This window comes from Salvelinus alpinus, chromosome 4 (genome assembly GCF_045679555.1).
Source record: "Salvelinus alpinus chromosome 4, SLU_Salpinus.1, whole genome shotgun sequence".
NCBI lineage: Eukaryota > Metazoa > Chordata > Actinopteri > Salmoniformes > Salmonidae > Salvelinus > Salvelinus alpinus.
The window spans coordinates 36,375,512-36,399,657 of record NC_092089.1 but is presented as its reverse complement, the minus strand read 5'-3'; the positions used below and the strand labels follow the sequence as shown (position 1 = coordinate 36,399,657).

At 43.3% G+C, this 24,146-nt stretch overlaps 1 protein-coding gene across 2 annotated transcripts in view; it reads right to left on the bottom strand.

Annotated features, from left to right (window-relative positions):
- LOC139572392 (intermediate conductance calcium-activated potassium channel protein 4-like) overlaps positions 1–18,768 on the bottom strand; it is a 53,477-nt gene extending 34,709 nt beyond the window's left edge. For both annotated transcript variants that reach the window (XM_071395143.1, XM_071395144.1), the window contains exons 1-4: positions 18,100–18,768; positions 12,353–12,448; positions 5,192–5,655; positions 2,937–3,072 (exon numbers count right to left, since the gene is read on the bottom strand). In XM_071395143.1, coding sequence (XP_071251244.1) covers positions 2,937–3,072; positions 5,192–5,655; positions 12,353–12,448; positions 18,100–18,381 — 978 coding nt within the window. In that variant the 5' untranslated portion in view covers positions 18,382–18,768. The remainder of the gene's footprint in view (positions 1–2,936; positions 3,073–5,191; positions 5,656–12,352; positions 12,449–18,099) is intronic.
- Positions 18,769–24,146: the final 5,378 nt, after the last annotated feature.

Here is a 24,146-nt window from a genome sequence, read left to right as displayed (position 1 = left end):
ACTTTCTTAGAGCAGCTGGGAAAGGCACTTGTAACACCACACAAGTGCTAGCAAGTGCTATCTCTTGCAAAAAAAAATATGTTTACACCTATGCAGTACCTTTAGCAATAATAATAATAACAAACCTAAAAAAAAAAAAAATTATGACAAGTGTGTTGTAATAAAAACGAGTGGTGTCCACTGATTTAAATGCAGACTTTTTGCATTGTGAAGAGAGAGAACCCCGGTTATTATACAAAGTTTGTGATGAATGACAGGTTGTTTCTTCATGCAAAATAGATTTGGGGTTTAAAATTCAATTAAGATGCTTTATTTTAGGGGTTTAGTGAAGGCGGGTCATTTTTTACCCTTAGGACAAGGGGAGTATACAAAATGTTAAGACTACACAAGGATAAACAGGTGTGCCTTGTTAAAAGTTAATTTGCGGAATGTCTTTCTTTCTTAATGCGTTTGAGCCAATCAGATGTATTGTGACAAGGTAGGGGTGGTATACAGAAGATAGCCCTATTTGGTAAAAGACCAAGAACAGCTCAAATAAGAAAAGAGAAACGACAGTCCATCATTACTTTAAGACATGAAGGTCAGTCAATGCGGAAAATTTTAAGAACTTTGAAAGTTTCTTCAAGTGCAGTCGCAAAAACCATCAAGCACTATGATGAAACTGGCTCTCATGAGGACCGATATGCCATCCCATCTACTTAGTGGGACTATAATTTCTTTTTCAACAGGACAATGACCCAAAACACACATCCAGGCTGTGTAAGGGCTATTTGACCAAGAAGGAGAGTGATGGAGTGCTGCATCAGATGACCTGGCCTCCACAATCACTCGGCCTCAAACCAATTGAGATGGTTTGGGATGAGTTGGACCGCAGATTTAAGGAAAAGCAGCCAACAAGTGCTCAGCATATGTGGGAACTCCTTCAAGACTGTTGGAAAAGCAATCCAGGTGAAGCTGGTTGAGAGACTGCCAAAAGTGTGCAAACCTGTCATCAAGGCAAAGGGTAGCTACTTTGAAGAATCTCAAATATAAAATATATTTAGATTTGTTTAACACTTTTTTGGTTACTACATGATTCCATATGTGTTATTTCATAGTTTGGATGTCTTCACTATTATTCTACAATGTAGAAAATAGTACAAATAAAGAAACCCTGGAATGAGTAGGTGTGTCCAAACTTGACTGGTACTGTAAAAAATAATACAAATAAATACAAATATTCTTCCATTGTAAAAACCTATCAACTCTTTGTACTCAGCATCAACCTACTTAACTGAGATATTGGCCTATATTCTTATTGGTGAGGGTCCATTGTTTTGTGAACAATGGCAGTTGAATTATGACAATATATCATATTGAAACTCCTTTGTTCTTTTCTATGACAGAACAAGACCTGAAGTGTATTATTTAATGTCATTTCCATGGCATCCAGACTGCTTGAACATAAGAGTCGCAGCACTTTCACAAATTTCAAATATGCTTACAGTGCTTCAAATTAGCTTTTTGTCTACTGCGTGTACCTTTCTTACCAGTGGGTGTAACCAAAGCGTTTGAGTCACAGACATAACAATACATGCGTCAATAACCACACTGCTTTCATCGTTCGACAAGAGAAAGGTCATATGTTATCATGTAGAGCACATTGGGGCTGCATTCTGTAAGAAACGTGCTATAAAAATAAAGTTCAATATTATCAGTGCCTGTACTCTCTGAGTTCACCCATAAAAACAGTAAGCTCACTGTAACCTTTCACATCTCCCACCTCTGCTCAGTGCCAAGACATCTACATAACAACTACTCCAGTGTGTGTGTGTGTGTGTGTGTGTGTGTGTGTGTGTGTGTGTGTGTGTGTGTGTGTGTGTGTGTGTGTGTGTGTGTGTGTGTGTGTGTGTGTGTGTGTGTGTGTGTGTGTGTGTGTGTGTGTGTCACTTCTCTGACCCATTACTCAACACCCCTTATCTCAGAGGTGTATCAACAACCAAGACATTGTCAGGTATTCTTCCCTAAACATGGCATATACAAGCTGATAGTGGGGAAAACAATAATAAAAATACTATTACAGTGGTACAGTTGTGTTAAATTCATTTTCAGAATAGAATAGAAAAGCTTCAATATGAAAACTACAGCTACTGTACTTTAAGACATCATAGCATGCACTGGCAACACACCGGGGGCACATGCTGTAGTGTAGGACATTGTAAGAATGCCATCATGGAAAATAATATAGAAAGAGGCCAAGACAAGAGAGATCGATGGGAGTAGCGACAGGCAAACAATGAGTTAGCAGCAACAGTACTGTACATGGCATGCTCTCTGCATGTACCCAGCAACTAGCCGCCAGCATCAAAGTCATTATTGTGTGGCACCAACCACCACTGTATTTCTACTGTAAGTAAATAACTTTCTGCAGCCACTTCAACGTAATGGGTACTTACACAACAACCAACTCAAGAGCACTGACTAGTGTTTCAATTTCTCTCTATTCTTCTTCATTTGATCACCCTGTTGCAAAAGAACTTTCCTGCAATGCAGTTTATTTGAGGTTTAAAAAGGCTTCTGAAGTTTGTAATTTCTACCTTGAAATTTCAGACATGATTTTCCCTTACAAAAAATCGATCAACCCCTACAAAAATATTCATTAACTAAAATCCATTTCGTAATTCACATTTCCTGTTGCTGCTGGATTATTGCCCTGCTGTAGCAAACTGGCAAAAATGTTGATCATACATCTGTACACCTGCAGAGACAAGAAGCCATGTACAGTACATGTATGTTATTTAGCCTGTCTACTTTACAGTAATGTTCTGCTTTAAAAAGCCATTGTAACCTTTAAGATACAGGCTTAATCATGCTTTGACACTCAGGCTAGAAATGTTATTTTCCCTATCTCTCCATATTCCCCTCCCCATATAGTTACCATGACTCCATATAGTTACCATGACTCCGGTGAAGAGGCACACCACTTTTCCACAGCTGGTTTTGGGGGACACGTCCCCATATCCCACAGTGAGGAAGGTGATGGCAATGAGCCAGAGAGCCGTGTCCATGCGACCAGTCTCCTCCTGTATCTGCCTGTAGAGGGCCACACACCCTGGGGTCACTCACTACATACACAGATACATATGTCTTACATGAAGATATTCATAGATTTTATCAATATTATATAGACATTACATTACTAACAAGATCAGACAAATGGGTAAGACAAAAACAGAGATATATTAAGTTGGCAAATCTGATTGTCAAGAACTCCAGTCACCCAAGTCATGGACTGTTCTCTCTGCTACCGCACCGTAAGCGGTACCGGAGCACGAAGTCTAGGTCCAAAAGTCTCCTTAACAGCTTCTATCCCCAAGCCATGAGAATGCTTTACAATTAATCAAATGGCCACTCAGACTATTTGTATTGACAACCCCCCCCCCCCCCATTGTTTTTACACTGCTGCTACTCACTGTTTATTATCTATGCATAGACACTTTACCCCTACCTACATGTACAAATAACCTCGACTAACCTGAAACCCCCGCACATTGACTCGGTATCGGTACCCCCTCTATATGGCCAGCAGCATACCACCCTGCATACCACTGCTGGCTTGCTTCTGAAGCTAAGCAGGGTTGGTCCTGGTCAGTCCCTGGATGGGAGACCAGGTGCTGCTGGAAGTGGTGTTGGAGGGCCAGTAGGAGGCACTCTTTCCTCTGGTCTAAACAAAGATCCCAATGCCCCAGGGCAGTGATTGGGGACACTGCTCTGTGTAGGGTGCCGTCTTTCGGATGGGACGTTAAACGGGTGTCCTGACTCTCTGAGGTCATTAAAGATCCCATGGCACTTATTGTAAGAGTAGGGGTGTTAACCCCGGTGTCCTGGCTAAATTCCCAATCTGGCCCTCAACCATCACGGTCACCTAATAATCCCCAGTTTACAATTGGCTCATTCATCCCCCTCCTCTCCCCTGTAACTATTCCCCAGGTCGTTGCTGCAAATGAGAACGTGTTCTCAGTCAACTTACCTGGAAAAATAAAAAAATATAGCCTCATTATTGATATTTTATTATGTAACAATTTTTTTATTTTTTTACTTTTGTTTATTTAGTAAATATTTTCTTGACTCTATTTTCTTAAAACTGCATTGTTGGTTAAGGGCTTGCAAGGAAGGATTTCACGGTAAGGTTGTATTCGACGCAGGTGAAAAATAAAATTTGATTTGATTTGTTTTGAGATTTAGAATCTTTATGGGCATCCAAAGATCAAAGCGTTGTAGTTACAGTTAGACTGTGATTATCTGTTTATCTGTCAGTGGCTGTGGGGTCAGGGAAGGTCCTGTTTCAATTCCAGAAAAGAGAAAATGGAAGTTGAATTGTCTGGACAGATGGTGAAATTGACTCAAAAATGGGCTGACTTTTGTAAGTTGTTGTTTTCTCAGAATCTATTTCAAAACCATTAAAAATTCAGTGTTCATCTTAAGTATTCTATTGCCTACAGGGAAGTTATAATGCATTATACCTGTCGGGTGTTACTCAGAAGTCTTACAATCTGTCAATCATCAGATCGTATAACCAAAACGTCAGTTTGTTTAACATGCAGCTTGATTAATTAACACGTTTGATTTCTCTATGTAACTGAGATCTAAGAATCCCATCCCATTGTAGGTTCAGCCTAAACAAATGACCTCACGTTGGCCACAAGCAGACTTCAGAGGCCTAGGATGGTATGTGTTGGCTCGCAATGAAGAGTAATTTGTCGGAGTAACTCAACAGAAAACGATCAACTTTGAATCTGTTATTAGACATCCTTTCTGAATGGGGAACTCAAATTGACCATCAATATTTGAAGTAGAGTGAGCAATTGATTGCCCCAGTCTGTTTGTAATAAACTGTGTAGGGGTGTGTGTGTATGTGTGCGTGTTTCTGTGCTGGCAGTAGTAATGTGTTATATTTAGATTTTTGGCAAACTGTTTTCATATCTCACTGTGTGTCTGTGCCTGTGTATCTCAAACAGAAGATTGTGTGCGAGTCATGCAGTGCATGTGTGTGTGTGTGTGTGTGTGTGTGTGTGTGTGTGTGTGTGTGTGTGTGTGTGTGTGTGTGTGTGTGTGTGTGTGTGTGTGTGTGTGTGTGTGTGTGTGTGTGGTGTGTGTGTGTGTGTGTGAGCATGCGTGTGAGCATGAGTGTGTGCGCTCCCCTCCACCCTACCTCTCACAAAGTGTGAGCATCCAGGAAGCGATGAGCCAGAACAAGAAGATGAACACCATCAGCGTGCGCGCCGGGTACTTGTTCATCAGCACCTTGAGCACGAAGCGGAACGTGAAGTTGATGTTGTTGAGCGAGCCGATACTCCTATAGGAGGCACTGAGGAGCACCTTGCTGTGCAGTAGAATCGTCCTGTGGACCAGGTACAGCCTGAGGAACATCAACGCCGACAGTAGCAGCTCTGTGTCCAACAGTGCCTCCCCGTGGCGGGAGGACACACACAGCGGCGCCGAGTTGGAGGAGTTGACCTCTACCCCCTCCCTGGCGATGGGTGCAGGGACAGCCACCTCCCAGTAGGTGCCCACGGGATGGATGGCACAGACCAGCAGCTCCAGGGAGATGCCCAGCACCCTGCGGCTTGTCATGGCGATGCGCCAGTCCACCTGGTTGTGGTCAATGATGAAGAGCTGGAGAAAAAGTGAGGGGTCGGAACAGGGGCGACAGGGGAGATAGAAGGGGATGAGGGCGATTGGAAGAGCCAGAGGGAGAAGGAGAGTTAGAGGGAGAGAGAGGGGGAAAGAGAGTGAAAGATAAATACAAAGAGAAAGAGAGAAAGAGAGTGAGAAATTGCAAGAGGGAAAGGGATTGAGTGGGAGAGAGAGAGAGAGAGAGAGGTAGGAAAAGAAGGATGTCAACGGAGAATTGTTCATTTGATTTGAAGCATTAAGGAAATGATGATTAACTAAAGGTGGGAATTAGAAGAACAGCAACGACAGAAACATGATGCCAAGGCAAACAAAGACCCACCCAAGCAGATACGGAGCCAGTGAAAGTCAAGATTGTGGGGGTTGTAAGCGACACAAGCCCTCTCTGACTCACAAGTCTCTTAGATTCTAAATATAATCCTGTCTGATCCTAGTCTGACATGACACAACTCCAAGAAATCACTTTATTATATTACTAAAGAAAATGAAAACCAAATCCCGCGCTGGCCAAAACCTTCAATTCCTGTTGTTTTGAGGTTTCTTCGTAACTCTTGATATTTGAAACTGCCGTAAGCATTTTACAACACTCAGTTCGTAGTCTTGTTGCCCTTGACTGACTTTCCCATTACCCAATCGCCACCCAGTTCCTGCAGCAGAGGGGGAACTTCAGTCACATTCTTCCCCTTGATTTTGCCACACCGTTCCCTTGATATTGTCACACCCTTCCCTTGATATTGCCACACTCTTCCCTTGATATTGCCACACCGTTCCCTTGATTTTGCCACACCGTTCCCTTGATTTTGCCACACCGTTCCCTTGATATTGTCACACCCTTCCCTTGATATTGCCACACCGTTCCCTTGATTTTGCCAAACCGTTCCCTTAATATTGTTACACCCTTCCCTTGATATTGTCACACCCTTCCCTTGATATTGCCACACCCTTCCCTTGATATTGCCACACCCTTCCCTTGATATTGCCACACCTTCCCTTGATATTGCCACACCCTTCCCTTGATATTGTCACACTCTTCCCTTGATATTGCCACACCCTTCCCTAATTATTGCCACACCTTCCCTTAATATTGCCACACCCTTCGCTTGATATTGCCACACCCTTCCCTTAATATTGCCACACCCTTCCCTTGATATTGCCACACCTTCCCTTAATATTGCCACACCCTTCCCTTGATATTGCCACACCCTTCCCTTGATATTGCCACACCCTTCCCTTGATATTGCCACACTCTTCCCTTGATATTGCCACACCCTTCCCTTGATATTGCCACACCCTTCCCTAGATATTGCCACACCTTCCCTTGATATTGCCACACCTTCCCTTAAAATTTGGCTCACCTGAAGCTTGCTGGTGTAAGTTAATTTCCTTACCTTTCACCTGTGTTTATAGAAATTCAACTGAACCTCCATATCCTGTGTTCTTATAGACTAACCTCCAGGGCAGAGCAAGCCAACCTCAAAATACAGTCCTTGACCAACCAACCCTAACCAGTTTTTACATCCTTCGAGCCTGATCGGGCTATCATGGTGGAAAGGACAACAATGGAGTACAGATTCCCATCTGACTGAGGGCTCATCTTCAGATAGAGAATGAGGGAGATTACACATCAAATCAGGTGGATGGAAACGAAGGAACCATCCATCCCAGTCCCACTCCAAGCCTCATTTCAGAAATGGATTGGTCCAAAGCTCTACAATTACCTATTCATATGAGCTCAAGCCTAAACTCCAGTTCCTTGTGCTCTACTCAACTGCATTACCCTTTCAGACTACAACTCCATCTCCACTGTAGTACCCTTTCAGACTATAACGCCATCTCCACTGCAGTACCCTTTCAGACTACAACTCCCATCTCCATTGCAGTACCTTGTCCAGTCCCATATCTAGCTTACTAATGGCAAGCTTGTCAGGTCTGCAGTAGTCAATGGAGTCACCCTAGCTCCAGTCCCAGGGGCCAGCCAGGCTCCCGTGTAAGATTACCCTGTGCCCCCTAACACAGAAGACCCAGTACCTCCAGTGGCCAGTGGGCCAGTACCTACAGAGGCAAGCTGACCTCACACTGTGGCTGGTGGCCCATTCCAGTTCCTGTGGACAATGGCCAACACCTCCACCAGTGGCCATAAGCCAACAAATCCACCAGTGGCAATCAAGCAAACACCTCCACCAGTGGCCATCAAATAAACACCTCCACCAGTGGCCATGGAATCAACACCTCCACTAATGGCCATCGAGTCAACACCACTAATGGCCATTGAGTCAACAACACCAGTGGCCATCGAGTCAACACCACTAATGGCCATTGAGTCAACAACACCACCAGTGGCCATCGAGTCAACACCACCAGTGGCCATCGAGTCAACACCACTAATGGCCATTGAGTCAACAACACCACCAGTGGCCATCGAGTCAACACCACCAGTGGCCATCGAGTCAACACCACCAGTGGCCATCGAGTCAACACCACTAATGGCCATTGAGTCAACAACACCACCAGTGGCCATCGAGTCAACACCACCAGTGGCCATCGAGTCAACACCACTAATGGCCATTGAGTCAACAACACCACCAGTGGCCATCGAGTCAACACCACCAGTGGCCATCGAGTCAACACCACTAATGGCCATTGAGTCAACAACACCACCAGTGGCCATCGAGTCAACACCACCTGTGGCCATCAAATCAACATCTCCACCAGTGGCCATCGAGTCAACACCACCAGTGGCCATCGAGTCAACACCACCAGTGGCCATCGAGTCAACACCTCCACCTGTGGCCATCGAGTCAACACCTCCACCTGTGGCCATCGAGTCAACACCTCCACCTGTGGCCATCGAGTCAACACCTCCACCTGTGGCCATCGAGTCAACACCTCCACCTGTGGCCATCGAGTCAACACCTCCACCTGTGGCCATCGAGTCAACACCTCCACCTGTGACCATCGAGTCAACACCTCCACCTGTGGCCATCGAGTCAACACCTCCACCAGTGGCCAGAGAGCCATTCCCCTTGACTTACTTTCTCATTATCCAATCTATTGCGCAAAGCGCATATAAGCTTGGTATATCAGCCACTCAAAGTTGGCCTCAGTGGGTGTGACCAAAGAATTCTATAGGAGTGACCAACTGAGTAAAGTATTTGCCATCATTTAATTTTAGCGAATCACACGACTGCAAGGCATGGCTCTGTGCTTGTGATGTGCTAGTGTATAAGGGAGGGTTAGGGGGAAGTTGTTGTGGGAGATTATTGGTTGGTAGATTAAGACGATTAAGCCATTGCCTATACACCGGGAGTTTCTTTTTATTGGCTAACGAAGGCCAAGTTTGACGCGTTGGTCCACCATACTCTTCGCTTATTTGGGCAGAAGTGTTTGGACATTTTATTAATCTGTGGCTAATCCGTGTGGCATTCTGACAAACATTGCAGTTCATTTCAGTTCTTTGTTGGTACAAGTTCTTTTCCTTGTCTTTTATCTTTGGAAACGTTTATAGAAATTCAACTGTACCTCCATCTCATGTGTTCTCATAGACACACCACCTGGGTAGCCCACACCCAAACCACCAGCAAGCCAACGTAAAAATACTGTCAATGGTGTGCGTACTGGGAGTGGAGTCAGGTGCAGGAGAGCAGAGAGTTGTGAACAGGCGCACACTTTATTTAGGCAGGAGAAACCAACAGAAGGACGCCACTGCGTCGAAACCTCCATCCAATATGCCAAAGTGCAAAAATGCGCAAACAGACACAATAATACTGTACGAACAAATAAACATACCTCGTGAATAATATATATCACGGAAAATGCACACCAGAAATAGCGCGTTAGAAATGGCACGTAACACGAAACAATCACACACAAAGACATGAGGGGGAACATAGGAATAAATACATGTAGTGTGATTGGGGAATGAAAACCAGTTGTGCAGGGAACAAGACAAAACGAATGGATAAATGAAAAATGGAGCGGCGATGGCTAGAAAGCCGGTGACGCCGACCGCCGCCCGAACAGGGAGAGGAGCCGACTTCGGCGGAAGTCGTGACAAATACAGTCCATTACCAACCAATCTTAACCCTACATTTTTACAATTAGAAAGTCTTGTTCTTATTTGTACATTGTTGTTATACAGTATATACCAGTAGGCAAATACAATTGCCTTGTGAACGTATTGAAGATTAAAAAAATTCCTGTGTGTAAACACTAAGCACATGTGAGCCGCCTCATTAAAAGTATATCGCACACAGCAGAATGAAAAGAGGTCCTTCGGTAATGCAAATGATCTGCTACCAATGAAGAGGGCTCTTTATATGTGACTGAAAGGGGAGGGAGTAAGTGCTACTCATACTGGAATTTATCCAAGCCAGAAGCTGGGCCTGTCACTGTACAAGCAGGGCCATCGGAACCCAATGGGAATGGGAGCTGGTAAGAGGCTTAGGGTTGGAGATCATGTAGAGACAGGTGATGATATTGACAGCACATACCTCTGGGAACGTGTGTTTAGATACTCACTAGCGCCTGATCCCCAGGCGCCTGCACACCGTCCTGAACGCTGCTCACGTGATGACTAAGAGGGGTATGTCCATTTTCCTCTCTCTATTTTTTTCTTTCTATGCATAATTTCTCTGATAATGTCCTTCTTGTTTCTGTGTTTTTTTGAGAATGAGAAAGGTTAACGCTAGGTTGCGCTGCCCGGCATGTTTGGTTTTCAGCCTAAATATGGAGGCCCAATGCACAGCCCAAAAACGATAACCTCCACCAATGCTTGAAACCTCACCTCCCTTATCTCCCCACAACACTTGCGCAGAGCACCCCCTCCTCTCAGATAGGCCTACACACGGATGTCAACCTAACAGGCGTTTAAAGACCGGGCAGTGTGCCCTGAAAAACCTTCTGGCTGCCTACCCTTTTGTCTAAAAACGTAATCAGATACTGCACTGAGTAGTACATAAAATATATCTACTTCTGCACAGTCTTCACACTTGCACTAAATCTGTTTATCATATAGCACCTTGTTGACTTCTATACTGAGCAGTAAGGACATGGAATGACTGTCTTAACATATTGAATTTCAGTATCATCACCAAAGTCCTGGCACCTTGTGCATTGACAAGGTATTACAGAGCAAGGATGAAAATAAGACGACCACAGAGAACTGTACAAATCTCCGTGGATTCGAGTTTCCTCAGGGGGAACGTGCATGTGAGTGTGTGTAAGCCACCGCATGGTTATTTACTAAGAAGTCCTGCTGACAGTATGTGTGTGTACTCAAGATATCATCAAGTTGCATCAGTTTTTTGTCACCGATCGATGAACAAACCAACGGCTGAATTTTGGTAGGACCGCCACACAATTTGAGCAATTCACTTCCAGATCAAACAAGAAGTATCAAAACAAAAAACACTTTGCCGCCCTGCCACCATAGGCGAGACCAAAAAATGCAGCCCCCCACAAAACTAGAATAGTCCCAGTAAGCAAAATTATGTTTAAAAGACATATTTTCCAGATGTTGAAGTTAGGTTTAATTTAGGTTCTGAATGCAAGGTGAAAAGGTCTTTTCCATATGTTTAAAATACAAATTTTCCAGGATGTTGAAATCAGGTTCATTTTCGGTTCTGAATGAAAGTTGAAAAAAGGAATTTACCAAAACCAATGTCCGTGGATGTGGAAATCAAGGCCGGTCCGGAACTGCACCAAAAAAAGACGTCCAAAAGGCTGATCAATTTGGCTATTTAAGCTCTGAATATCAGCTACCCAACTTCATCAGGAGTTAGCTCGAGCCGATTTGCAATGTGTTTACACAGCAGGAAATGCAGAAATATTTTATTTTTCTATGATCAGCTTTTCTCTATGATCAGCTTGTCAAAAAAATTACCGATACAAACTTGAAACCACTGATCGTGACAATGGGGTGAAACTCCTGGACAACAGTTGTGATTGTCCATTCCATATTGTCCATTTTACTTTGACCAGTCCTGTTTTTAGGATATGTTGTTTGTTAACATGACAGCACATTTTTTATTTGATTGAGCGCCATTTAGGTTAGGCTATTTGATTGGAAAAACCTGCATGACGTAAAATGTGTCTGTCTCGTTACATTATCATACATTTTATCTCTAGCCTGTAGGCTACAGAAAAGGTCACATACTCTTTTTCCCATAACCTATATCTGCTACATGATTTATGTTAGATTTTTGACAAAATGTTGGTGGAGCGCTGCAGCTATGTGTCTCTCCAACAGCACCCTGGAGAGGCACGCTGGGAATAGACAAGCAAGATATTTCGCATCCCTGCCTTTGACAAAGTGAGCACTGCTTATTAAAGGGAGGCATCATCCCTCACCTAAAAAGCCCATATGCCACTGGTTGAGAGAAATTGTAATTGTTTTTAGGCAGAATTATGTCAGGTTTTATGTGTTGTTGTTGGAGGTGCGTCTTGGTCAGTTTAGCTCAGAAAATGCCGCCCTCGTCAATCATTAGGCAGGATTAGTCCTGCCTAATGAGCGGGCCGGCCGTGCAAGTAGCATTCATAAAGGAGAGAAGCACCTTTAACAGTACGTGATTTAATGTAAGCCCTTTCTTCAACTTCTCCGTCCAAAGAGTAACTAACACAGTTCCCTCCAGGGCTGCACAGTCAGTAATGGGGTCAGAGGTCAGAGAGAACACACACTCACCCTGATGTCCTTATAATGGAAGGCTACGATGAGAATCAGAAGACACCCAGTGGACATGCTGATGGAGCAGTTGATGATAAAGGCGTAGCGGGAGCCCTGGGGAGGAAGAGGAGGACAGACAAGATAAAGACATTAAAGGGAGGTTTAAAGTTATTCCAACAGTGCTTCTGTTTTTAATTATTTTCCATTTAGCGTTTTCCAGTAGCAGTGTGTTAGTGTTAGTGGGATGCTCTGACCTTCAGCCTCCGCTGGACACGCACACTGATTTGGTGACAACTTTATAATGTGTGAGATACACATGCACCCTCACGAACACACGCACACACTTGGGCGGCATGTGATAAAGTCGGCCTATTGACCTGGCATGATATGAAGTATTGACTTCAAGTGAACCACCAGGTCGTGCAACTAAATAAAATTAGTGTAGGCCTACAAAGCTCTTAGCTGATGCATTAAAACGATCTTTATAAACTAGCAGAGCCGGCCCTAGCCACTAAGCGACATAAGCGAACGCGCCTGCTAGCGAACGCGCTTGCTAGGGTGCCCCCGACCCAAAAACAGTATAATTTTTTTGTTTAGTGGTTATTTTAGAAACTTAGTCAGGGTCTCAACTTACTGTTGAGAGCTAGAATAGTAGAATACACAAGGTGCAATTTCAAAATTTGGTTGTGCATAAGTAGTTTTTCTCTTGTTATGTCATTCACTGAGACTCACTCAATTAGCACGTCAGCATAACATTTTGCATATTGGTCTAGCCAGCTATATAAACTAGTAATCGTGTAATCATGGTTGAATTACCCAGGGGCCCTGATCTCCAGGGGGCTCCCATTGATTTTGTTATTCGCTCTCACTCAGATATCATATTAACATGGCATAAGTCAGTGCAAAAAACTGCAAACATTTCTCTCCTCCCTATAGCAAAATGAGTAGAATTGCATGAAATCTGTTGGCAAATTGCCAAATCTTCTCGCCGCCCCATGGCAAAATGAGTAGGATTGCATGAAATTAGTTATAAAATTGCTAAATATTTTCTCTGCCCTACGGCGAAATGTCACTTAGGGCCCCAAAAAGGCTAGGGCCGGCTCTGTAAGCCAGTTACTAACCAGGTGAGAGGTGACATGCTATCCAAGAGGCCTAAATCAGTTTATCAACTTTATCAAAACCTGAAGATCATGGTACATTTAGTTAGATGAAAGAAAAAGGAACAGGATTTGGCTTCTGTAGCTATGAGCATAGCCGCTGGAAGTGGGGGTGCTGAGGGTGTTGCACCACCCCCTGAAAAATCTGGGGAAAAAAGAATATATTAATACAAATAAAAATAACATTTGAAAACGTAAAAACATATATTTTCACAAAAGTAGTGCACTGGGCCTTTACTAGTATTAGCGGACCGATATTGACATCTGTAGCAATGGGCATACATTTTTTTTTCAGTATCTCCACTTTGGGGAAAAAAAGGTAGTTGTATAATTAAGAACAGTATCTTGTTGGATTCAATAGTTGTAATTGTAAGAGTTGTTGCCCTGTCTTTTTCTCTGTGATTGTCATTCTAATAGAATCCAGAAAGAACAATAACCTGTCATCAAACATTTCCATCACCATGAAGAAAAACAATGTGCAATACAGTAATTTAGTAAATCCAGACATCAAGTGGTTTATGATGATGTGATGTGATGATGGTGCTTTGTTGGTAGAACATAGCGCCTGTAACGCTAGGGTTGTGAGTTCAATTCCCACAGGTGACCAGTACGAAAATGTATGCACTCACTACTGTAAACTGCTCTGGTTAAGATCGTCTACTGAAATGTAAAACGAATGAAAAGGCCGTTTTAATTTACACATAGAAATACGTTGCATTTGCAGAGTATTTCAAGAAACTGGAAAACATATATCAAACAAGTATTTTTATATTCCACAAGTACAATATTATCAGATTAACTGTTTTGTACAGATAATTATCAGACTTAAGTTACAAATTCTGGTAAACACTCAAATAGATTTAGTTTAAATATTTTCACAAAAGTAGTGCACTGGGCCTTTACAGGTCCTGTATTAGCAGACCATCAGCGCGGGCATCAGCGCGGGCATACTACTTCCCCCGAATTATGCAATGATATGTTAACACATCTGATAAGTAGGCTATGAGTGTCTTCATAATTGACTCTGTGAGTAACTATCACTTGACTTCACTGTACTTGAAACGATCGTCTCGACAATGGGCTAAGTGATAAAAGGTGTGCTGTTTATTGCGATGACGTGCACGCAGGCAACTGATGTAACCTCGATGAAAGTTTTAACGGGGAGTTCATTTAATGATGGGTGGTTGGAGTTTACAGTCTAAAAGATATAATTGCAATTTTCAGACAACGTTGGGGAAACTTCAACGCAGAAAGTTGGTATGGTGTGACGTACGTTGGCAACGTTGATTGTTTTCCACAATTTCACTTGTAGCATCTGCATCATGTCTAATTTTATCCCAAGCCTAATTGGACTACATTATTAGACCTCTATCACATGGAGACCACAGCACGTTGCTTACTTCGAGTGTCTAAATTTGTTTTGTAATATTTTCCCTTTGGAAACAGAGTAATTTCAAGCCTTTTTGAAACGACCTAATTTGTAGTAACTGTAACACGGGTTGTTTATCCAGGCCTTGGACAGACAGGAAGGCCACCCAAGACCAATGCAGGCCAGAATCCATCCCAACAACCTTTAGGCAGACACTGTGAGTAGATGATGTGAGTAAAGCCAGAAACATTCATCATAATTCTGAATTCATTATTAAAAGAAAGAAAACCCCGCTGTTGATCACTTTTGATAAGGTCTAGTTAATTTGCGACAATGTCCTCGGTGTGCTGTGTTCCGTGACAATGGCACACCCAAACAGCTGTTAGGCGTAGCTAATAACATCAATAATCATTGTTTGTTTTGTTTTTACAGTCATAACATGATGATGTTGTATTTGCTTTACTTTAGAAACGCATCCTCTTGGCACACAGTCAAACCTGACGCCATATAACTCTGGAAAACACAGTGCAGATTAGCGGATGTAACTAACTAGATGGTCACACTCCAAGATCCCTTTCTGCCTTATCAGTCTGGCATGCTGACCCAAAGACCTTGACAATCAGCCCAGCCTCAGCCCAGCCCCCCTTCTCCAGGAGAGGTGAAACTCTTGCATTATTCAAACAGTCTCTAATGAAACACAAATGATGTGGAAAGATCTAAAATGACCGTGGGCAACCTGAGAAACACTAGCTGTGAAAGGAAACAAATGTGGAAAAAGTACCACAAATAGCACATTTTCCTCATCCTGCATAACCTGGTTTCCAAGGAAAAGTATCCTTAAATACACTGTCATGCAGAGAGGGTATACCAGGCATCTGAGCATCCAGTTATCTCACTCATCATGTAGCCATGCATTTACAAAAATAATAGTTTGGCAAACTCAATTGGTTTTCAAAATCAAGATAATGTATAGGGGAAAATGCATGGAAATGCCTGCCTGGGTAATTGCCAGATTCATCAGCATATGGAGCTGTTTGCAACATCAACTTGCAACATCAACTTCCTCCAGGCCCAGGCTTACATTGCGTGTCAGCCTAGTTGGAAATCAATATTTGATCAATCATGTCAATCATATTCATCAAACAAACAGATTGGATCTCCTTTCCCTGAAATCAGCATGATTTAAACAGCCTGCCTGCTGCACTCAGCAGTTTTCACATCACTTGCCTTGGGATCATTACATGGAGGATTTAGGTCAGCTGGACAGGGACTATAGCTTGCTCATCTAGCTGTAACTACCTCTAAGTATAGGGACCTCAGATTGGATCTCCTTTCACTGAACGGCCAGGCAGGTATAACCAGCCTGAACGATTGTTTAACTCTATTGTTTTCACTTCACTTGATAAGTGAAAGTGAATTGAAAAAATGGCGAGTGGAGTGGTCAGGCTGGTTACACCAGGGTAGGAATCACCAACCTTATAGTGTTAAGGTGGTCTGACATTTGGTTGCATCATGGGTGAGTTGCTGAGAGCCTCTTTTCTACTTATGGAACTGGCACGTATATTCTAGAACTTCAGTGGGACGGAGTTAAAAACTGCTTGATTGTGTGGACTGGTGTTGTTATCCACCCTAATCTGTATGTTAATGTGAAGAGACGGCAGTACCAAGCAGTGGTTCTGGAAATGGGCTCATAATCAGAAGGTCACTGGGTTTAAATCCCAGGTATGGGTTATGCTATTGTTCTGTGATGCAAGTCATGTTTGTTTAATGGGTCTGTTAATCAAGGAAATGGTTACGACAACAATTAGACATGCCGTTCTGTTCTCTTCCTATGAATGGACTGGATATAGTATTTCCGTACATAGATTAATTCAAGGACTTTGTGGTAGAGCTACAGGGCACATGTAGGTTGATAATAGCATTCATGATCTTTATGTTGTATCAACAACACCTGTTTTCTGTCCGTCTGACTGACCACTTCATGTCAAATCACTTCAAGATTTTGGCAATGAGACCCTTTATACTTCCCCAGAGCATGCTAGCAGTTACCCATAGACTTCCAGTCATTGCGCTAATGCTAGTTAGCATTGGCTCATGAAACTACATCCAACTTCCTTCATACTAGACACAGAGACATACAAATGGCATCCAAAAGTTCATCTGACTGTGGGGAAGTAGATAACAGGCCTCATTGCCAAAATCCCAAAGTATCCCTTTAACATGTTAATTATCCATGCAGAGGTTGATATTCATTCTCCACACAAGGGGGGTGACATTCGCTCATTAAAAAAAACACAAATAGTGGTCAGTATGTTTGTGACCTATTCTCAGATAGACTCTCTTTCTTGAGCAGCCTAGTCAGAGTACTAGGGGTATACACAGGATATCTGGTTCCCTGAGATAGTTGCTACTATTCAATGAATTTCTGTGGTGGCCTGGCCAGCAGTAGGTCAGTTGATTCCTGCAGGTTTCAGTTGTATTACATGCTGCTGTTGAGGCCTGCGTTGCTGGTCATTTTATCATTGGTCAGGTCCTAAAGAGGTCTCTAGCGCAGCAAACCAACAAGCCATCCTTGTGGTGTCAAACAGGTGTAGTTAACGGTTAGGTAGAGAATCAATCTAATTTATTTTACGTATTACAAGGACAACCTTGGTGTTCTCACCACTAGCCTAATCAACAGTAATTTGCTAATCATGATGGTATTTGCTGTTCTAAGGGAATCATATATTGTGAGCTTTCCAAATACAATGTACCACTGACTTTCCTCTCTCTCTCTGGCATGTGGCTATGACAGGTCAACAGGTGTCTTAGACTAAATCACTTTTTTGGCACATGATAACTTGTCTCTTGATTAATCAAAATATGTGAGCTGAGAAATGATGAATATGCTAAATATCCATAATAGCCTGGCCTGTGCAAAGTGGCAAATGTATGACACCTGTCTTTGACTCACTTTGAATGTTATCTTTCTGAGGGAAGCATTGTACTTTAAGTTCACTGTCTTGATCTTATCATTTTTAAATAGAAACAGCTCTTTCAGTTCCTCTATTTCAACTTGAGTGTTGCAAGACTATAATGTAGGTCCACCATATTTCACTGAAACTGAAAACCAACAGCAAACAACTTCAATAGCCAGGGATTTGTTATCCTTTCCTTGATAAATTAGTTAGCATGATTATATTTTAACAGTCTTGTTGAAAGTGAATTTTACGGAATGTGACGTGACCAAAATGACTTACTGGTTGGTAAATAAACGGGCACAGCTCCGCGTGCAGTATCATGAGCAGTGTCCCAAGCAGCGCGGTGCCCAGAGCCCAAGCGCACAGCCGTTTTTTGTCCTCCAATAAAACCTTTCTATCTCGCAATCTATAAAGATTGCCCCCCTCGATTTGAGGCATACGCTTCCCAGAGTGGGACAGCGGTACAGATATCTCAGTCATGTCACCGCCGTTTCTGTTGATCACTCCATCGCAATTGTCAACTTTGGAGTTGAGGTGCAAATTGCGGGTTGTCATCTCCATGTCGCGTTGGCGTCGACTGTGTCCGCTCTCCGTGTTATCGTCCTCTGATGCCTCGTCCTCTCCCTGTCCAGCCTCCCCTCCGTCCGTGCTCTTCCCCGGATTGCGGGAAGGTATACCACGATGGGTCAACTGTGTCCCAGGTCCTCCTTCTCCTCTCCGTGGCTCATGAAAGTAGCGGAATAGGGACTGTAAAACTAACTGTACGCGCTCACCTGAACACGAACAGCGAACACTTCCACCAGCGGCATGGGATAAGCGCACTAATGACAGTTGACTGTTGCGCTGTTCTTATTTGCAAGGGTTATGAGGTGAGAGGGCGCCATAAAAAGTATATATCTTTCTCTCGCTCTCTCTGTCTGTCTGTGTGTGTGTGCGTGTGTGTGTGTGCGCGCGTGTGCGTGTGTGCGCAGTGGTGGAAAAAGTACCCAATTGGCGTACTTGAGTAAAAGTATAGATACCTTAATAATAGAAAGTTACTCAAGTAAAAGTGAGTCACCCAGTAAAATACTACTTGAGTAAAAGTCTAAAAGTATTTGGTTCTAAATATACTTAAGTATCAAAAGTAAATGTAATTGCTAAAATATAATTAAGTATCAAAGGTAAAAGTAGAAGTATAAATCATTTCAAATTCCTTCTTTTAAGCAAAGCAGATGGCACCATTTTGTTTTTAAAAATGTATGGATAGCCAGGGGCATACTCCAACACTCAGACATAATTTACAAAATATGCATTTGTGTTTAGTGAGTCTGCCAGATCGGAGGCAGTAGGGATTTTCCTGTCCTGCTAAGAATTCAAAATGTAACGAGTACTTTTGGGTGTCAGGTAAAATGTATGGAGTAAAAAGTACATTATTTTCTTTAGGAATGTAGTGAAGTAAAAGTAAAAGTTGTAAAAATGATAAATAGTAAAGTACAGATAATACATAAGTAGTACTTTAAAGTATTTTTACTTAAGTACTTTACACCACTGTGTGTGTGTGTGTGAGTGGCTCGTCTTGCATATGTAGGCTAGCCTACTCATTGGATAATTATAGAGGCTGGTAATTGCATAAGATACAGGATGTAACGGTTTTGTGACAGGATGATCAAATATGATAATTTCAGATGGTGAGGGTCAATCACCAATTCAGTTGGACAACTATTTTAGCGTGTCGCTCTCTTTTTTTAAATCCCATTTTGATGGGCTTTTCAGTGATGTGTCCCATTTAATTACAATACTGATAAAAACATATATTTAAACAAATCCAGCAATCCCTGTCGAAACAAATTGTTTTAACAATACCACAATACTGTGTGCTCCCAAAATCCTATTCTGTAGCGTTCTAGAATGAATTAATACATTTTGGCATTATCAATTGCAAATAAGCTATCACATAGGCCACCAATAACAAGCACATTATAGACTAGTACTGTTGTTATTTACCTGTGTATTGACAAGGTGAGCCTATTCTCAAATGACACTTTCACAGCTCCAGTGTGACCTCTGGTGGATAAAGGAGTAGGGTGTTTATTGAGATAAAGGGACAATGTTATACAGTATGTAGCCAACTATTTATTGTCAGACCCGCATTTATATGAGAGGGATTTTCAGTCTCTCTTGAATAAAACTGCATTGTTATTATTTTACTATTAATAAACATCCCGTGGAATGTAGACATCACCTCGTAATTGTTTCATTTTGTTATGTACTGTTCTCAGATGTCTCAACCACTAAACTCTAGAGATCTTTATCTCTCCCCAACAAACTGATAAGTGACATTTAGATAACTACCCCCCCTCCTTCCCCAGACATTTAAGTAACATTCCTCAAAATGCCTTGAGCTATAGTGTAGAAAGTGCCCACCCCCCTCCATACACACACACTCAACCCCCATCACCCCCACACAACCTCTCACCCCATTTCCTAGGTTCTATGCCTGGGAGGAACAGCGTCATGACCTTGGGCCATGTGACGCACTCACCCCACACGGATCCTTCCGACAGGGTATCCTGTGCTGGGCTGCTGCTGACGACAGTGTCAGCAGTAGCTGATGGCTCTAAGTGACTGGTTGACCACCTCAGAGTGGCTTTCAGCTGGACCTGACCTGGTATCTGTATCAGGACCTGACCTGGTCTCTATCAGTGTCAGGGAGAGGTTGTGAAAACAGGGTTATGGTTAATTGGTGGAGACTGATTTGATAAATACTGGGCCCAAGGCCAACATAGTACACTATATATACAAAGGTATGTGGACACCCCTTCAAAGATTAGTGGATTCGGCTATTTCAGCCACACCCGTTGCTGACAGGTGTATAAAATTGAGCACACTGCCATGCAATCTCCATAGACAAACATTATTGCGACTGTAGCGAAATGCTTGTGTTCCAAGCTCCAACAGTGCATTAATATCTAATAATACACACAAATCTAAAAACGAAAATAATGGAATTAAGAAATATAGAAATATTAAGATGAGCAATGTCGGAGTCCGGAGTACACTATATATACAAAAGTACAGTACCAGTCAAAAGTTTGGACACACCTACTCATTCAAAGGTTTTTCTTTATTTTGACTATTTTCTACATTGTAAAATAATAGTGAAGACATCAAAATTATTAAATAACACATATGGAATCATGTAGTAACCAAAAAAGTGTTCAACAAATCAAAATATATTTTATATTTGAGATTCTTCAAAGTAGCCACTCTTTGCCTTGATGACAGCTTTGCTGGAATTTCTTTCCTTAACGTGTTTGAGATCAGTTGTGTTGTGACAAGGTAGGGGTGGTATACAGAAGATAGCCCTATTTGGTAAAAGTCAAGTCCATATTATGGCAAGAACAGCTCAAATAAGCAAAGAGAAATGACAGTCCACCATTACTTTAAGACATGAAGGTCAGTCAATCTGCAACATTTCAAGAACTTTTAAAGTTTCTTCAAGTGCAGTTGCAGAAACCATCAAGCGCTATGATGAAGCCGGCTCTCATGAGGATCGCCACATTCAAGGAGGACCCAGAGTTACCTCTGTTGCAGAGGATAAGTTCATTAGAGTTACGTGTAAAAACCGCCTGTCCTTGGTTGCAACACTCACTACCGAGTTACAAACTACCTCTGGAAGCAACGTCAGCACAAGAACTGTTCGTCAGGAGCGTCATGAAATGGGTTTCCGTGGCTGAGCAGCCGCACACAAGCCTAAGATCACCATGCGTAATGCCAAGCTTCAGCTGGAGTGGTGTAAAGCTCACCGCCATTGGACTCTGGAGCAGTGGAAACGTATTCTCTGGAGTGATGAATCATGCTTCACCATCTGGCAGTCCGACGGACAAATCTGGGTTTGGCGGATGCCAGGAGAACGCTGCCTGCCCCAATGCTAGTGCCAACTATACAGTTTGGTGGAGGAGGAATAATGGTCTGGGACTGTTTTTCATGGTTCGGGCTAGGCCTCTAAGTTGCAGTGAGGGGAAATCTTAACGCTATAGCATACAATGAAATTCTAGACAATTCTGTGCTTCCAACTTTGTGGCTACAGATTGGGGAATCCCATTTCCTGTTTCAGCATGACAATGCCGGTGTGGATGAACTTTGAAGAGATGGCTCCGGAGGGGATGGCTCTTAACAAATCATGCTATTTTGTTTGTTTTTTCACATTGTTACTTATTTTGTACATAATGTTGCTGCTACCGTCTCTTATGACCGAAAAGAGCTCCTAGTGGCCGGGGACTTTAATGCAGGGAAACTTAAATCAGTTTTAACAAATTTCTATCAGCATGTTAAATGTGCAACCAGAGGGGAAGAAAACTCTAGACCACCGTTACTCCACACACAGAGACGCGTACAAAGCTCTCCCTCGCTCTCCATTTGGCAAATCTGACCATAATTCTATCCTCCTGATTCCTGCTTACAAGCTAAAATTAAAGCATGAAGCACCAGTGACTCGGTCTATAAAAAAGTGGTCAGATGAAGCAGATGCTAAACTACAGGACTGTTTTGCTATCACAGATGGGAATATGTTCCGTGATTCTTCCGATGGCATTGAGGAGTACACCACATCAGTCACTGACTTCATCAATAAGTGCATTGAGGACGTCGTCCCCACAGTGACTGTATGTACATACCCCAACCAGAAGCCATGGACTACAGGTAACATTCGCACTGAGCAAAGGGTAGTGCTGCCGCTTTCAAGGAGCGGGACTCTAACCCTGAAGCTTATAAGAAATTCCGCTATGCCCTCCGACAAACCATCAAACAGGCAAAGTGTCAATACAGGACTAAGATCGAATCGTACTACACCGGCTCTGAAGCTCGTCGGATGTGGCAGGGCTTGCAAACTATAACAGACTACAAAGGGAAGCACAGCCCAGTGACACAAATTTACCAGACGAGCTAAATAACTTCTATGCTCGCTTCGAGGCAAGTAACACTGAAACATGCATGAGAGCATCAGCTGTTCCGGACGACTGTGTGATCACACTCTCCGCAGCCGATGTGAGTAAGACCTTTAAACAGGTCAACATTCACAAGGCCGCAGGGCCAGATGGATTCCCAGGACATGTACTCCGAGCATGCGTTGACCAACTGGCAAGTGTCTTCACTGACATTTTCAACCTCTCCCTGTCTGAGTCTGTAATACCAACATGTTTCAAGCAAACCACCATAGTCCCTGTGCCAAAGCACAATAAGGTAACCTGCCTAAATTACTACTGACCCCGTATCACTCACGTCTGTAGCCATGAAATGCTTTGAAAGGCTGGTCATGGCTCACATCAACACCATTATCCCAGAAACCCTAGACCCACTCCAATTTGCATGCCGCAGCAACCGATCCCTTTCACACCTGGACAAAAGGAACACCTATGTGAGAATGCTATTAATTGACTACAGCTCAGCGTTCAAAACCATAGTGCCCTCAAAGCTCATCAGTAAGCTAAGGACCCTGGGACTAAACACCTCCCTCTGCAACTGGATCCTGGACTTCCTGACGGGCCGCCCCCAGGTGGTAAGGGTAGGTAACAACACATCCGCCACGCTGATCCTCAACACGGGGGCCCCTCAGGGGTGCGTGCTCAGTCCCCTCTACTTCCTGTTCACTCATGACTGCACGGCCAGGCACGGCCAGGTTCCATTCTGGGTTGGAGCCCATTTTGCCATTCACTCCCATTTTGCCATACACTGCCTAAAGGCGGCACAGCCATCTCTGAAACATCTGTCTCCAGGATTAAGTACGGCCTCGGATCTCTGCCGGCACGTATCATGACCTCCTGGAGGTTTTCAGCAAGGCTCGTGCTACCTCCCTTCCTCCACATCGTCCCTACGATTGTGCTATTGACCTACTCCCGGGCATCACACCGCCTCGAGGTCAGCTATATTCCCTGTCCGGACCTGAGACCAAGGCCATGGCGGAGTACATCGAGGACTCACTGGCTGTTGGGAGCATTCACCCTTCTGCCTCTCCTGCCAGCGCAGGATTCTTCTTTGTGGGGAAAAAGAACAAGACCCTGCGCCCATGTATTGATTACCGGGGTTTCAATGATATTAAGATAAAAAATCGGTACCCTCTACCACTTCTCTCCTCAGCTTTCGAACCTCTCCAGGGGGCTACTATCTTCACCAAACTGGACCTTCGGAATGACTACCATCTTGTGCAGATACGTGAAGGAGACGAGTGGAAGACAGCTTTCAACACTGCCAGTGGACATTATGAGTACCTGGTTATGCCGTTTGGACTCACCAACGCGCCTGCCGTTTTCCAGGCTCTGGTCAACAATGTGCTCCGGGACATGTTGAAT